The following is a 14,132-nucleotide window of genomic DNA, read 5'->3' as shown; positions in this document are numbered from 1 at the left end:
TCATTCTAGATTGAAAATCCATTCCTTTTGTAATAGTTGTCCCAGGTGTCACTGAGCTATCTTAATTTGATTCATTTCTTGAAATGAAATGTGTTTTGTATTATTTGATTTGAAGTGTAGGGTTTTGCCTTGCAATCACTGCTGTTATTAGAAAAGTAAGAATGAATATATAATCTGTTTCCACTTACCAAATAGATTCTGCCATAAGTACCAAGGCCAATGGTTTTATCCAGTGAAAATATTCCAGTTGGATCCTGAAAACATGTATAACAAAAATTGTCAAGCTTTGTGGAAAAATAGGCAAGCATTCATCTATCAAGAATGGTATTTCCAATTTGCCTTGGACCCTTAGAATGGGAAAAACCAAAGTGTCATTCACCAAAAATAAATAAATAAGTAAATAAACAAATAAATAAATAAATAAATAGACATGTCACAATCTCCCTGTTATAAGTGTAGTCATTTATAAAAAAGAAACAGTAACTGTATATTATCATTAAACTGTAAAATGCATACCTTTATGTATAGTTGAGGTACATGTCATATTATAATTAGAGAGAATATTAAAATAGAAATGAGTTAATTTACTTGTAATTGAAATGCTCTTTTAATATCCATTTTTTAGTACTAATCAGACAGGCAGAATAGATTACAGCAATGATGTGTACATACTGGATATAAAATCTAGATAGCTTATGCATATAATAGTAATTGTTAAGAAAGAATATCATGTCCGAATATGAATCACAAAGCAAGATTATGGCATTAAAAGTTCATCACTTAAAAAAAATCTAGGCAAATTTGGTGTTTGCTTTTAAAATAATCTTTGCATATCATTTCATGGCACAAAATCACTGATATTTTCTTTGTCTTAAGCCTAAATATGGCATCATAGAATACAAAATATAACATGTTTATGGTTAAATTCCTAAGGCTTCCATATTCATCCTTGAACATTGTTTCTTTACCTTACAATGTGGATATCCCTTTCTCATTCACCACAAAACATTTTTATCACTATTTAAACTTTTGGTCTAGCAGCTTATTTTGCTATTTTATCAAAACTCATATGAGGTATAAGTATATGCCAGTTTATACACAAAGTGGTAGCTGTGTTGGCAAATTATTGGAAATTCATGTACCTTATAGAAAGCACCTTTTATAAACACAAACTTTGTTTAACCTTGTTTGAAAACATTTTTATTACTGTGACAAATGTGAGCTAAATAGAAAAACTATTGAGCATATGCACTGTATATACTGAAATTATAGACTCCTTTAAACTGGTGTGATATTTATATAATCTAGCAAAACTATCATAGGAAAATGACACAATTCTGGGATTACTTCAGTCAAGTATTCGACTGGATAGAGTCAGGAGACTGGAGTTTTAGCCCTAGCTCTGCCATTAATTAACTATATGACTCTGGGTAAGTTATTTATTTTCTTCAGGACTTACTTTTCACATATATAAAATGAAGGTGCTGTGTTAGGTGACTTTCCAGCTTTAGCTCTAAAATCTTATAAGACAAAATTTAAGATTCCAACATTCTAAAATCCATGTTTCCACTGGATTGATACAACTGTTGTTATAGAAAACAGCAGCCTACTTTCTTAAAATCATCATCAAAATGAATGCCACAATATGCACTGTATCATTATAAACAAATAGTTCAAGGAATATACTCCCAATGAAAATTCAAAAATTTCTTGAAATACTAATTTTGAGGATTCAAGAGAAGTAAATATATATTGCTATAGTGGCCTTGATATTTAGCATATCACTCTTGTTATAACTCACTGAAAATTTTATGGAAAACAGTTAATCAACAGAGGAGTTGCTAGGGTTCAACTTGAAGATTTTATTACTTTAGCATATTTCTTTGAATTATATCAATTAGGGATTTATATTAGAGATGATCAATTATGGAGAAAATCTGTCAAAAGAATCAAATTTGTTAACTGGTTACTATTGGAAAACCATTCTTTGTTAGAGTTAAGGCTGCATTTTAGCTGAACTTTATTTCTGTGTCTTTGAAAATATCTTAAACTTATGTAATCATTTTTTTTTACCTCTCAATGACATAAGTACCTTGCTCATAAATTTTGAATTCAGGCATCTAATTATTTTAAAAAAAAGGCACCAAGGAAATGGACAGGGACAATAAAATACCTGTGGAATTCTTGTTAGTCTTATTTTATTTATATTCATGTTGTATAGAAAATTTGTCTTGCTCACAAATGACCAAAACATCTTAATTCTCCTCATGCTCACATTTAATAAAAAAGTTTTTTTTCTCTTGTTCTTAAAGGCATCTCAGCATAATGTTCTACTCTATTCTAAGAGTATTTTTCACTAGTTTTATAGAATATTTTTCATTCCCCATCTTCACACTAGTATTTTTAAGATTAAATGACTGTTAAACTGGGGAAAAAGAACTATCTTAATTACTAGAGTAATATTACTTTCTTATATCAAAATTTTCACTTAATTATAGTTAGAAAATAGTTTATTCTGGGCTTCCAAGGAAGGAAGCATTAAAAAGGAACCTCTTTTTTTTTTAAGTCACTACTGTGAAATTAAAAAGGTCTACATCAGAGGGGCCTCCACAATTACTTGATCCTCTCCTCTGCTCTCCCACACCAAGATAAAAAAGCAGAAGAGGAAAGATCTTTATTTCTATGACTGCTATATCAATTTGGAGGTTAATTTGTGGTTTGGTATGCTTTGGTGTTCTGTTTGGTGAAAAAAAAAAGTAATTAAGAAACTCCAATTTGTAAAATTTTTTTCTCAAAATAAATTACTAAAATATTTTTAACCATAAAATATTGGGCAAATACTTTAGACTTTGCTGGATTCTTCTGTTTATGTAATTTATCTGTTACAATTTAAAAGTCCTGGACTGTTTGCACCCTTGACACCTAGCATTTAGAAGACTTGTATCTGTCTTCTGAATTCAAGCAGAGAAGAAAGAAGAAGCAGTTTGATGGATAATTTTATTAAGGGCAGGGGTGGGGGTAACAGGAAGAAAAAGAACCACTAGAAGGCAGTGTTTACTGGTAATATAAGACTCAGAGACAGAAGCTGATTGACAGAACCAAATAAGGCAGAAATTAAATTAAGAACAAAAGGGAACCATTAAGTGGTCATTATGAGTAACAAAAAATTTCTGATTTAGGGCAGTAATGAAGCAGACCTAGAGAACACATTCCAGTAGTCAGAGAGCTAGAGGAAGGAAAGAGATTGCACAGTACCTAGAATGAATAGCTGAGGCTTTCCTTCTTTTGTTTTAAATATGAAACAGCAATTTTATGAAAAGTCTTTATAGAAAGAGAACCTGAAAATAGCAGATATAACACTGGAAGTGCCAGAGTGAGTTTCAGAGATAGGTGGAGAAATGGGCTTCACAATTCAAGTTGAAAACTTAGAAAAATAATCTCTTCTTCTAGACTAGTGTTTCTCAAACTGTGGACTGCATAAACTCTCACTACATGAGAATCATGTAGGACATTTTATTTAAAATGCACAGATTCCTTGTCCCTACCATGGAATTATGAAATTGGAATCTCCGAGGATGAGTTTTAAGATCCCCAGATGATTCTTGTGCACTATTCTAGTACATTAAGATAAAACCCACTATTCTAGACACTGGAAAAGAAGACTGAGAAAATAGATTGAAATATAGTGCCATGCTGGGGTGATGCTCTAGAATATGTAATGAAGGATATCCTGAATGTTTCAATACTTGTGGACAAGAAAGTAAAACTGCCTCAAAACAGGAGGCTAAGGGACTTGATAAGTGGGAAGGTTCTCATGACTGAGTGTGGAAAACAGATTTGTTCTGGGTTGTGGAAGACTGGGAGAGCTGAGATTTATATTTAAATATAAAACTAATGTAATTTAAATACAGTTCTTGGATCATGTGCTATTTCAGATCACCTCTGCCACTACTGTCCTCCAGGCCTGTCTAATCTTGACCCCAATATAGATTAGGACTACACATGGCAGTGTCAAATACCAAGGCCACAGCCGTGAGGAATGTCATTACCATACTGGGCACATAAGGCAAAGGCAACTATTATAGTGAAGACATGCCAGATTTGGAGATGAAGAAATAGTTTCCAGTCCCAAAGATTGAGTGACATATGCATTCTAAGAAAAAAAGATGATAGATAGATAGATAGATAGATAGATGATAGATAGATGATAGATAGATAGATAGATAGATAGATAGATAGATAGATAGATAGATAGATGATAGATAGATAGATAGATACAACTTCAAGTATTTCTGGCAAGCAAGGTGGAAAAAATACATGCACACACACACACACACACATATATATATATATGTGTGTATGTATATATGTAGATATATATATAGATATGGATAGATATAGATTAGATATAGATATAGATATCTATATACATGGTATTGAAATTTTTTTCAATAAGAAAGCACAAACCACAAATCTCTGTACTTTTTTGTTTTGTCATCTATAGGAGATATTTATTCAATAATCAATCAGAAAAAAGTACAGCACCCAATAATTAACAGACAAAATATAGTTGACTTGTCATTTACTGGTTATTATGTTGGCTTTGTATGTCTCTAACTTTAGGGTATCATGCAAAAAAGTTATACAATTACCTCACCCCTCTCCTGCTTCCCCAGCTTTCACTCTTGCTTACTGTTTTTGGTTTAACAATAACATCTATATAATAACAAAAATACAAAAAACCTCCCACCACTTTTTTAAAATCCCAATTTGCACAGAAGCTTGACCTCTCTCAAGGTTCCGTGTCCTCTGGTTATTTAGCTGGCCAGCCCAACAAAGGACATCACATATAAACCTTATTCTAGACTTATATTTAATTATTATATACTCTGCAATAATTGTTTTATCAATGTGAAATAAGGTCTGAATCATCCCCCATTGCATGGTAGTTGCCAAATAGGTATACTTGGTATTGACAGGTGCCAACTTTCTAACCTTCATATATACACTATTGAGGATAATTATTGAAAGGGTTCCCATCACATACAGTTTTTTTTTTTTTGCTCACTTTATCATCTTTACTTTTCATCAAAATGCAAATTTCCAAGGAGCTAAATTAGATGTTGCTTGACCTTTTCATTTACTTTTATTCCTTCTTCAGAGACTCAGGAAATAAGTCTAATGAAAAGAAATCCTAAATCACTAAAAAACAATGCCCCAGTGACCAAATTAACAGTGAACTTTTCACATCTCTAAAAATTTGGCATACAAGAAATTGTAAAAGGGGTGCTACTTTTCTGCTGGATTTCTTAGGGTTTAGAGCTGATGTCTGAGGATAGGGCATAATTATGCATAACTTGTTCAGATTATGGAGACCTTCACAATGAGTTATAAAATTACTCCTGTATAATAAAAATTTAGAAATTGTCAGAAGTTAAGAACTTTATGAGGCTTTCATGAAGTCTATAAAATAAGGCCAAGCATCAATGCTTGGTTTTGCGTCTTATACTTCTCCTACATTAAAAACCAATCTTGCCTTTTTCCCCTCTACACCACCACTAACCCTCAGAAAACCAAAATTTCACTGGACTGCAATGTAAAGATTACAGCCTTTCTCTTTATCTCCTCCACTCTCACCAAGTTCTTATGTCCTGGGGCCATGAACTGGTCAGCTAGTCTGAGCCATTCCCCCCTCCCATTTTTGTGGCGATACATTTTTTCCTCATTTGCCTTGGATTTGGAATTCCTTGCTCTATTATTTCTATGAGGTCCTTCCTATTCCACTCTTTAGTCAATTTTAGAATGATATTATTTCAGTTGACCCATGTGTAGTTTCACATATTTACCCTAGTTTGCTTTTTTTCTCTTTCTCCCACCATACACAGAAAATGTTGGAGGAGAGTGATATTTCATTCATTTGTTTAACACCTTTTCTTGAGAGCAAATCTAGTCGGAATATGAAAGTTCTATTCAGAAAGGAAACTACCAATTGAAGCCTCCATATTCATGCATGCACTGGATACATGCAGGATGGGAAAAGATTTAATCTTTTAAAATTGTGTGACTTTATCTTATGAAGCTGCACCAATAACCACAATGCTAATAATTATTTAAAAGCTAATAACAATTTGCTAAAATGTTATTCATGTGCATCACCTCCTGCTCTACACCATTATAGTATAAAATTATAGAGCTGGGGTTTGGGGAATGTCCTATTTTTGAGAGAGACAAGCATCTGCCACCATCAAGGAGACAATTTTTAAATGCCAAATATGAATAAAATTGAGCCACTGCGTCCTTGAATAGTCCTATAACCTCAAGGTTAATATTTAGCTTTTCTCAAAGCAAGCAGGCCTGAACTACAGTTGCCTGGGGATCATTCCAGCACATGCAAGCTTATTCCCTTTCAGAATCCAGGGGCCCTTCGCATTCAAGAGAGGGTGCGGGTGAAATGCCACTCTAAAAAGAGAACTTAAAAAACGAATTTGGGTGGGATCCAGTATCTGCCAGAAACCAGATGCCAATGAAATAAATGGTGCTGCTAAAATAATAAGTCTAGTAATAACGATGGCGATAATAGCTCACCAATCAATTACAACTTTGGAAGAAAGCTGAGCATTCGGAAAAAGGAGAATCCAGAAACGAAAACCATGAGAAAATCTGGTTAGCTAGTGAGGGCAATACGTTTGTTTTAAAATTGCAGCGTGCAGAATTCACTTCTTCAAGAGGCGTCGAGTTCTTTGCTCCCACAATACTGAATTGGGAACAGTGCCCTGGCAGAGTAAGAAGGTTTTAGAAAGTGCTTTTTGAAAGCAAGAGAAGTGAAACTCCAATGCTTTAATTTTTTTTTGCCCGCTATCACCTACAAGTAAAGGTCATTCTGAGAGTGAGCATCTTCCCTGGCAAAACAAGAAGGAAACCACGACAGGGCATCTGGGTGACAGAAAGGAGTGCTTTCGGGAAGCCATACTGAGTTGCCCTCTTTGGCCTCTCCTGGAGCGCAGCTTGGACAGGTACAGGAACGCTGCTAGACAACAAGGGCCAAGTTTAGAAAACGTCCACTGTTTAGGGTCCGCATAACCTCCGCCAATTCTCCCTCCTCCATAATCCCTGGTCCCTTTGCCTTTCCTTGAGTTTGGCGCGGCTCCAGTGTCCAGGGGGCGCCTTTTCCAAAAACCTGCTCTCTGGATCCCCTCCTGCACCAGTGGTCCTGTCAAAATTATAGCCAAGCCTAGGTTTTGGACATCGGTGCCCTCCCGGATGTTCAGAACCCAAAGAAGAGAACAATTTGGGGGGCGATGGGTCTCTTCTACTCACCGGCAAGTGGCCCAGATCTGTGACCTCTTTGTCCCTCCAACCCCCAGGTCCCGCCATGGCTTCCAGTGGAACAGGAGTGGGCGACTGAGGAATTTAGGCACACTCTAGATGTTTGAAGAGGAAGCGGTTAAGGAGTTGAAAGAGCGGGGGCGGGGGGGGGGGGAAGAGAAGGGAAAGAGTGGGGGAAAGGAATAGGGGATTTGAGGTGTGGAAGATAAAAGAGGGGAAAATGGAGGGAAAAGAGCTAGGAGTGGAAGGAAGCCTGAGTTTAAGAGGTGGGAAAGCAAGTTTGGCTAAGGTGAGAGAAGAGCCTGAGCTTCTGTCTGGAAGATCAAGAAACTAGAGGAGTGCTCCTCTGGCGAGAGCGTAGTGTCTGCCCCGGCAGAGTGCGCCTCTTTCAGGGTGGGAAGGGGGGCGGTGCAAGGAGGTCCCCCCCCCCCAACTCCTCCCGGAGCAGCTCTAAGGGGATTGGTGCAGCGTCAGGTCGCCAGGTGGGCAGCCGCGCGCGCGGCAGGGAGGCGGGCTGGGGGCTGGGGTGTGTACTGCAGGAGGGAGGTGCTGAAGTACTATAACGGTTTGTGAGCCAGCCCCTCAAGGCCTCCCCCGCCCTCCTGCTTCCTCCCAAGTCCACTGCTGCGCCCGCCGCCCCCGCCGCCCCCGTCCCCGCTGGAGAGTGCTCCACAGGAAACTTTTGCGAGGCAGCTGCCAGCTCTGGAAAACCGGTCCCGATCTGCAAAGCTCCCAGTCTGGGCCCCACAGCACTGCCACAGTTCAGACAGCCCGCGCCCCCCAAAAAATGCTTACAACTTTTCTAGTTGTATATTTCCTCTTTCTGTTCCTCTGACTTTATTGCTCCTTTTATTGCAAAGACTCATCATTAGATAAGGAAATGTTTTGCCACTGGCATAGGGATCAGACCTAGGAGAGACCCTTTGCAGGCGGATAGAGAGCACCAAATACGCCACAGCTCTGCTTTTAAAGCCTCTAGCCCAGGGCACTGCAGTGTGAACAGGACCAGTGTGAAATCGCCTTGAGGCGGGCTGCATCTCTTATGGACCCAGTTAGTTGATACCAGCCCCTGGCCACTCAGTCGGAACCGCACCTGTTACAGGTGCTGGAGATTAAGAGAGACTGTCTGGGTCTCTGAAGCCCAGGCTAACTGGATCTTAAATTTGCAGTTCCCCGAGCTCACAATGCACATAAAAAGTCCCTGCGTCCTTCCTGGTCTCCAGCTTTCTGGCTGGGTTTCATTCATTTGCTCATTTGTTGCAAAAAAACGTTTCCGGGCGCCCAGGCTGTTTGCCTCCATTCTCCCACGAAGTGCAGGGGGCCTAAGACACGGCTTAAATAATCTGATTAAACGCAATTCACCCTTGAGAGGTAAGGCTCCTTTTGAAGGCTTTATGGGAAAAGGAGTCTGTGCATAAAACTAAACAATTTCGAAGCACTTGCACTTGCAAAGAGCATTTTAGAAAAATGTCCTGAAGCTGCTTACTTTCCCTGGAGCTCACAGACCATTCGCACTCTGGAGTAGAAACTTGATGCGGGGGGGTGGGGGGGGTTGCTTCATTTTTCTTTCCTTTTTATTAAGAAGTTTCTATCTCCTCTAGGAAGAGTTACCTACATAATTCTTCCCAACGACCCGGAGCTCACCATTTCTGACCCACGCTTCTTGGTGGATTTTGTTTATTTCGTATCTCTATCACTTCCGAGTTTGACCTCTTTACATTCCTTAAACTCTGAGACTCACAGAGCTCTGTAATCACCACAGCCTGTCTGAGGAACCAGGTCTCGCTAAATAAAGAAAAATTCCTGTTAATAGGTGCTGAGAAAACCAACTACCACCCCTCCACAAAAAGAAATTTGGGTGTTCTGAATCAAATTTTCATGTTAATTCAACTATGATGTGAGCCATACAGAGTTTATATTTCCAAGAATTCAAATCTTGACAACTCCACCTCACAAAACCTTGCCCCTTTAAAGCACAGTTTAAAATTCCCTAGATGATTGGTAAAACTCTTCTGGATCTTGCAAAATGTGAGTCTGAAAATAGCATTTCACAGCTACAGGTGGACAGGTGAGATAGTTAATAGAAAGTTATACTTTTATATACACACCTACTTTTTAGAAGTTAAGACATCGAATCAAGAACTACAACATTTAAAGGAACTCTGAGACCCTCTTTGCTAAAGGGAAAACATATTAATAAGTTAAGACTTTCTTTTTGACAATGCGGTTTGCTGAAGGTAGGATGTGAGGAAATGTCCCAGCCTGGGGATGGCAGAGACTGTTTTAGCCTGTCTAAGGGGACAAGCCCAAACCAGGAAAAAAAATCCAGGCTATATCAGTGGACTCTAGTTGCAAGGCTCTATGGGAGGCTAGCAGCTTCATGATTCCATAGGTATTAGCCACAATTAGTTTTGACCAGAACGTGACAGGAAACCTTCGCATTTTTAAAGTTATTAGTATTTTCAATGAAAATGGAAGCATGGAGGGGCATGGAAACTTTGCTTTGTGAACTTTAATTATGGGGATTTTTGTGGCCCACTTGGAGAAGGTCAGTCCAGCCAGCAGACCAGAAGGCAAATAGATGGCCCCTGAGGGCACTTATTTTCCAACTTAATGACTTTTCCCTTCACCCCATAACCAACACTTCCCCTCTCTTTTTCCAAAGTTTTATTTTTCTCTCTTTTTCTTTCTTGACCCCAAACTGCATGAAAATAACCCTAGTCCATCCAGAGTCTAGGAATTTATCAGATTGAATTTTACCGAGGAGTAATTTCTATACCAACATTCTATGTCCCCTATTTAATCCATCCCCTTTTCCTCCATTCCATTCTGTTATCTTAAGGTCCTGAGTGCTTTGTAACATTTGTTGGTGTTTTTTAATAGCTAAAATTTATTAAGTGCTTGCTATATATTCTGGACTAAGTGTTTTGTATATATTATCTAATTTAATTTAGTCAAAAATTCTTCTAGGTTCTTAAATCCATTTCATAGGCAAGGAAATTGAGGCACAGAGAGATAAAGTACCATTTTTAAAGCATCACAGCTAGTTATTGGATGAGCCTGGTTTCCAACTCAGGCAGTCTGACTCCAGAGCCTACTTGTCAATGACTGTTGAAGAGCTGGTGCATATTTTGAGACTGTGTGAAGAGGAGCCAAATTCAAAAAAGCCTCAGGGTAAGTGAGATCAGATGACATTTGCTAGGCCCCTGAGCTATCCAGTTCCCCTTTCCCCCTTTCAGCATTCAAGCCCTCCCAACAGAAATAACAAGAGCTTTATAAAAAGAAATGGAACCCAGTTTTAGCCTAAGAGTAGTCAGTGACCTGCCTAAACAGAGATTACTAAGTGGATCACCTCACAGGGAAAAATGGGTTTTAAGCTTAATAAAGTTCCAGAGAAACACGCCCCCCCAGCAATTTTCAATGCTTTAAAAATATTAAAATCCATTCCCATTCCTTCCAGAGAGTGTTTTGGCTGAGAACAAACTTTATTCAGTGAAGACCTGAAGGAGACTGTGTTTTTGAGCAATGGTGCTTAGCAGAACTGAGACATTAAATGGTAGGTGTACTGTAGACATGGGGCCAAGGTTATGAGTTTTATCTCCCAGAGGGCCAGTGTACATCTCTCCACTGTTTGGCCCCTGATAGCACCTCCTTTGTACAGCCAGCCAACCTTTTTGCTAAAACAACTCAAAAATCAGTATTTTTGTCTTTGTATACAAAGAACTGTATATTATATTTTTCATATAAATTACTAATCACAATATTATGGAGAAACTATAATGCAAGAGCATGTGTAGAATCTATAATGCAAAGATTCTAGGCTGCTTTTTGTTCTTTTTTTCATTTACGTACTTATGATTGGCAATATGCAGTAGACTCTTTTAAAATGAATCTCATAAAATGATTTATTAAATATTTATTAAACACTTAATCACACCACAAGTTCTGTCATTTATTCTTTTTCCTCTACCCTGACACCTCATATATAAAAAAGTTTCCAAAAAAATAATAATAAAAATGAGTTTCATGCAAACTTCTATTAGGACAAGTTTTCTTGTCTACATTACTGGTCCTGGGTGAGAATAGTGAAATAAGGTTATATATCAATCTTCTTGAAAAGATATTTTCACACATTTGTGACTGCAAACATTCCAGTCCAATACCTACCAGTATATCTGTGAGGGACTAGGACAGCTTATCTCAAAGAGACACAGGAATTCCTTATAGAGGGGGGAACCTACTTTGGGAACCACTGGGCTAAAGGACTGTCTTAAGGCTTTCTTTCTTTTTTATGGAGACATCTTTGCAACTGTAGGATTTCTGCCACAGTCCCCAACACTCTTGCCACCACTCCTTTTGATTTGTTTTGTTGTTGTTGTTGTTTTTATTCACCATTCTTCTGGGGACAAAGCAACAAGCCACCTGATGTTTCTCAGGGTAAAGGTCATAAAATATGCCTTCTGACCATAGTTTGCAAAGCTTCTATTACTTGTTATGGAATGCTCTTAAGCTCGGCATGGATTTGAGCTATGCTTGTTTCTAAAATGGGGCTTGGGAAATCTGATCCTAGCTGAGCATAGGTCTTGTTGATGTTGAAAACTGGAATGCTACCCTATAAAAAGACAATTGTTAAAAAAAAAAAAGACAATTGTTTTATAGAGAGAACTGAAACAGGGAAATTAACCCAAAAGTCAGATACATTTCTAACTTTGGTAATAGGGCTTCCTTTTTTTTTCTCAATGTTTTCTTTCTTTGGAGGCCATACTATCCTTGTCCTGGAATTCTCAACCTAACAACTGCAGATTAGCCATCCTCCCTCATCCAGCACAAATACAAACAGGAAAATATTTATTTTGATGCTAATGAATCTTATTCCTCAAGGCTCCTCATGTGCACTTCCAAGAGCCTTGGGAGTGGCCATAATAATCCTGTATAGACAATTTTATGTTTCTTTTTTGAAGTGAGCTTCCCAAATTATAAAAGCTTCAGGTCCAACAAAATTTGTATTTGACCTTGAATGCATAATGTATAGATAATATAATAAGAAGAGAAAAACCATATGGACAGGGACAAAAGTGTGGTAATTACTGGGGGGAGGTGGAGTGGGGGTGGAGGAGGCGGGTATGGGGGTATAAATGGTCATGAAAGGAAATTTGACTTGGGATGGTGAACACACAACACAGTGTACAGGTGATGTTTTGTAGAATTGTGCACCTAAAACCTGTATAATTTTGTTAACCAGTGTCACCTCAATACATTAAAAAAGGAAAAATAGAAGAAATATGTGTGTGGGTGTGTGTGTGTAATCTCCATAATATCATTAATTCTTGAGAAAATAAGAGTTGTGATAAGCAGTCCACAACTAGAGAGTGCATATTTTGAAAAGAGAGAAAACTCAAAGAAGAAAAAAATAGCACTGAACTTTAAGTAATTATTCATCTATGTAGAAAATAATACATCACATAAGCAGGATGGATATCATTTTGATTGAAGACAAAAAAAGGGGCGGGGAGCAGCCGAGATGCACATTGGGAAAGCAGCAACACCAGATCCAAGATGGTGGCCAGCAGGATGCTGATGGAGGAGCTTGAAGAAATCCACAAATGTAGAATGAAAAACTCTCTTAACATTTAGGTTAATGAAGCTAACTTATTGACTTGCCAAGGGCTTATTTTTTCTGACAACCCTCCATATAATAAGGGGTAATTCAGAATAGAAATAAACTTTCCAGCAGAATACCCATCCAAACCACCAAAGATCACATTTAAAACAAAAGATCTATCACCCCAACATCCCTGAAAAGGGACAGGTCTGTCTGCCAGTAATTAGTGCTGAAAACTGGAGACAGCAACAAAAACCAATCAAGTAATCCAGCCTCTCAGCCTGAGCACCCCTTTGGGGCTGACCTAACTGAAGAATACTCTAAGGACCATAAAAAGTCCTGTAGGAATGCTGAAACATTTACAAAGAAATATGGGGAAAAGCGACCTGTGGACTAAAATCTGCCACAATTGATTCCAGCAAATGTGAGACCCCAAGCAGTACATTCAGACACGGGCTATCACCTGATGTTGGCTTGTGGCAGTTACTAACTTTCTACAGTTTTCTTAATCAAAAGTGGTCTTAGGTAAACTATAAAGAAATAATTAACAATTTAAGATGTTCTAGTTCTGCTTGCTTTGTTTTAAAAATCACTGCTTCAATCTACTCTAAAAGAATGGTATTTCTTTTCTCGTGCAAATTGATACAAAATCTTCAATTTACATTTAGATTTTAAGGTTTAAAATAAAAGGTTGTGGTTCCCTTCCTCCCCCACCCCCCACTCCCACCCCTCCCACACCCCCCAAAAAAGAAAAAAACACACGGAAGTGATGTTGTGGGAGTAAAAGCAATACTTTACTAAATGCAGGTCATAATACTACCACTGGGGGAAACAGTAATAATGATAGAGAACATATTTTTAATGTATTATATTATTGCATTAGAAAATTTTGCAAAATTAATATTCATTCATTGTAATAAGTAAAAAAATTAAAGGGTGAATGCAGTAAATGGTAACAATCTCTAACTTCTCCATCCAATCACAAACCACCAATACCACTCCATCCTTCAATATGTTAACAATTTGATATGTACCCTTCTACACTATTCTCAATGACAATAAACTTTCTAAAACACACACACAGACACACAGACACACATACACACACACACACGCAAGCATGCATGTGCATGTGGTTCTTTCTCCTTATCCCTTTGTTTTCTCTCTCTCTCTCTCTCTCTCTCTCTCTCTCTCTCTCTCTTTT

The 14,132-nt window shown here is 37.9% G+C and overlaps 1 protein-coding gene and 1 pseudogene across 2 annotated transcripts in view; one reads left to right on the top strand and one right to left on the bottom strand.

Annotated features, from left to right (window-relative positions):
• The window catches only part of NRK (Nik related kinase), a gene marked incomplete at its 5' end in the record, with an annotated part of 219,759 nt that extends 212,385 nt beyond the window's left edge, over positions 1–7,374 (bottom strand). The window contains 2 exons of the mRNA XM_080652342.1: positions 189–254; positions 7,318–7,374. Coding sequence (XP_080508468.1) covers positions 189–254; positions 7,318–7,374 — 123 coding nt within the window. The remainder of the gene's footprint in view (positions 1–188; positions 255–7,317) is intronic.
• A 5,508-nt stretch (positions 7,375–12,882) lies between these two features.
• On the top strand, positions 12,883–13,325 carry LOC308239735 (ubiquitin-conjugating enzyme E2 L3-like; annotated as a pseudogene). Its single transcript has one exon. The product of its transcript is annotated as a ubiquitin-conjugating enzyme E2 L3-like (transcript).
• The last annotated feature ends 807 nt before the right edge of the window (positions 13,326–14,132 follow it).

The sequence above is a fragment of the Plecotus auritus genome (assembly GCF_963455305.1).
Source record: "Plecotus auritus genome assembly, chromosome: X".
NCBI classification, from domain to species: Eukaryota; Metazoa; Chordata; class Mammalia; order Chiroptera; family Vespertilionidae; genus Plecotus; species Plecotus auritus.
Note: the sequence above shows the minus strand (reverse complement) of the source record. Positions and strands in the feature narration are given on the sequence as shown.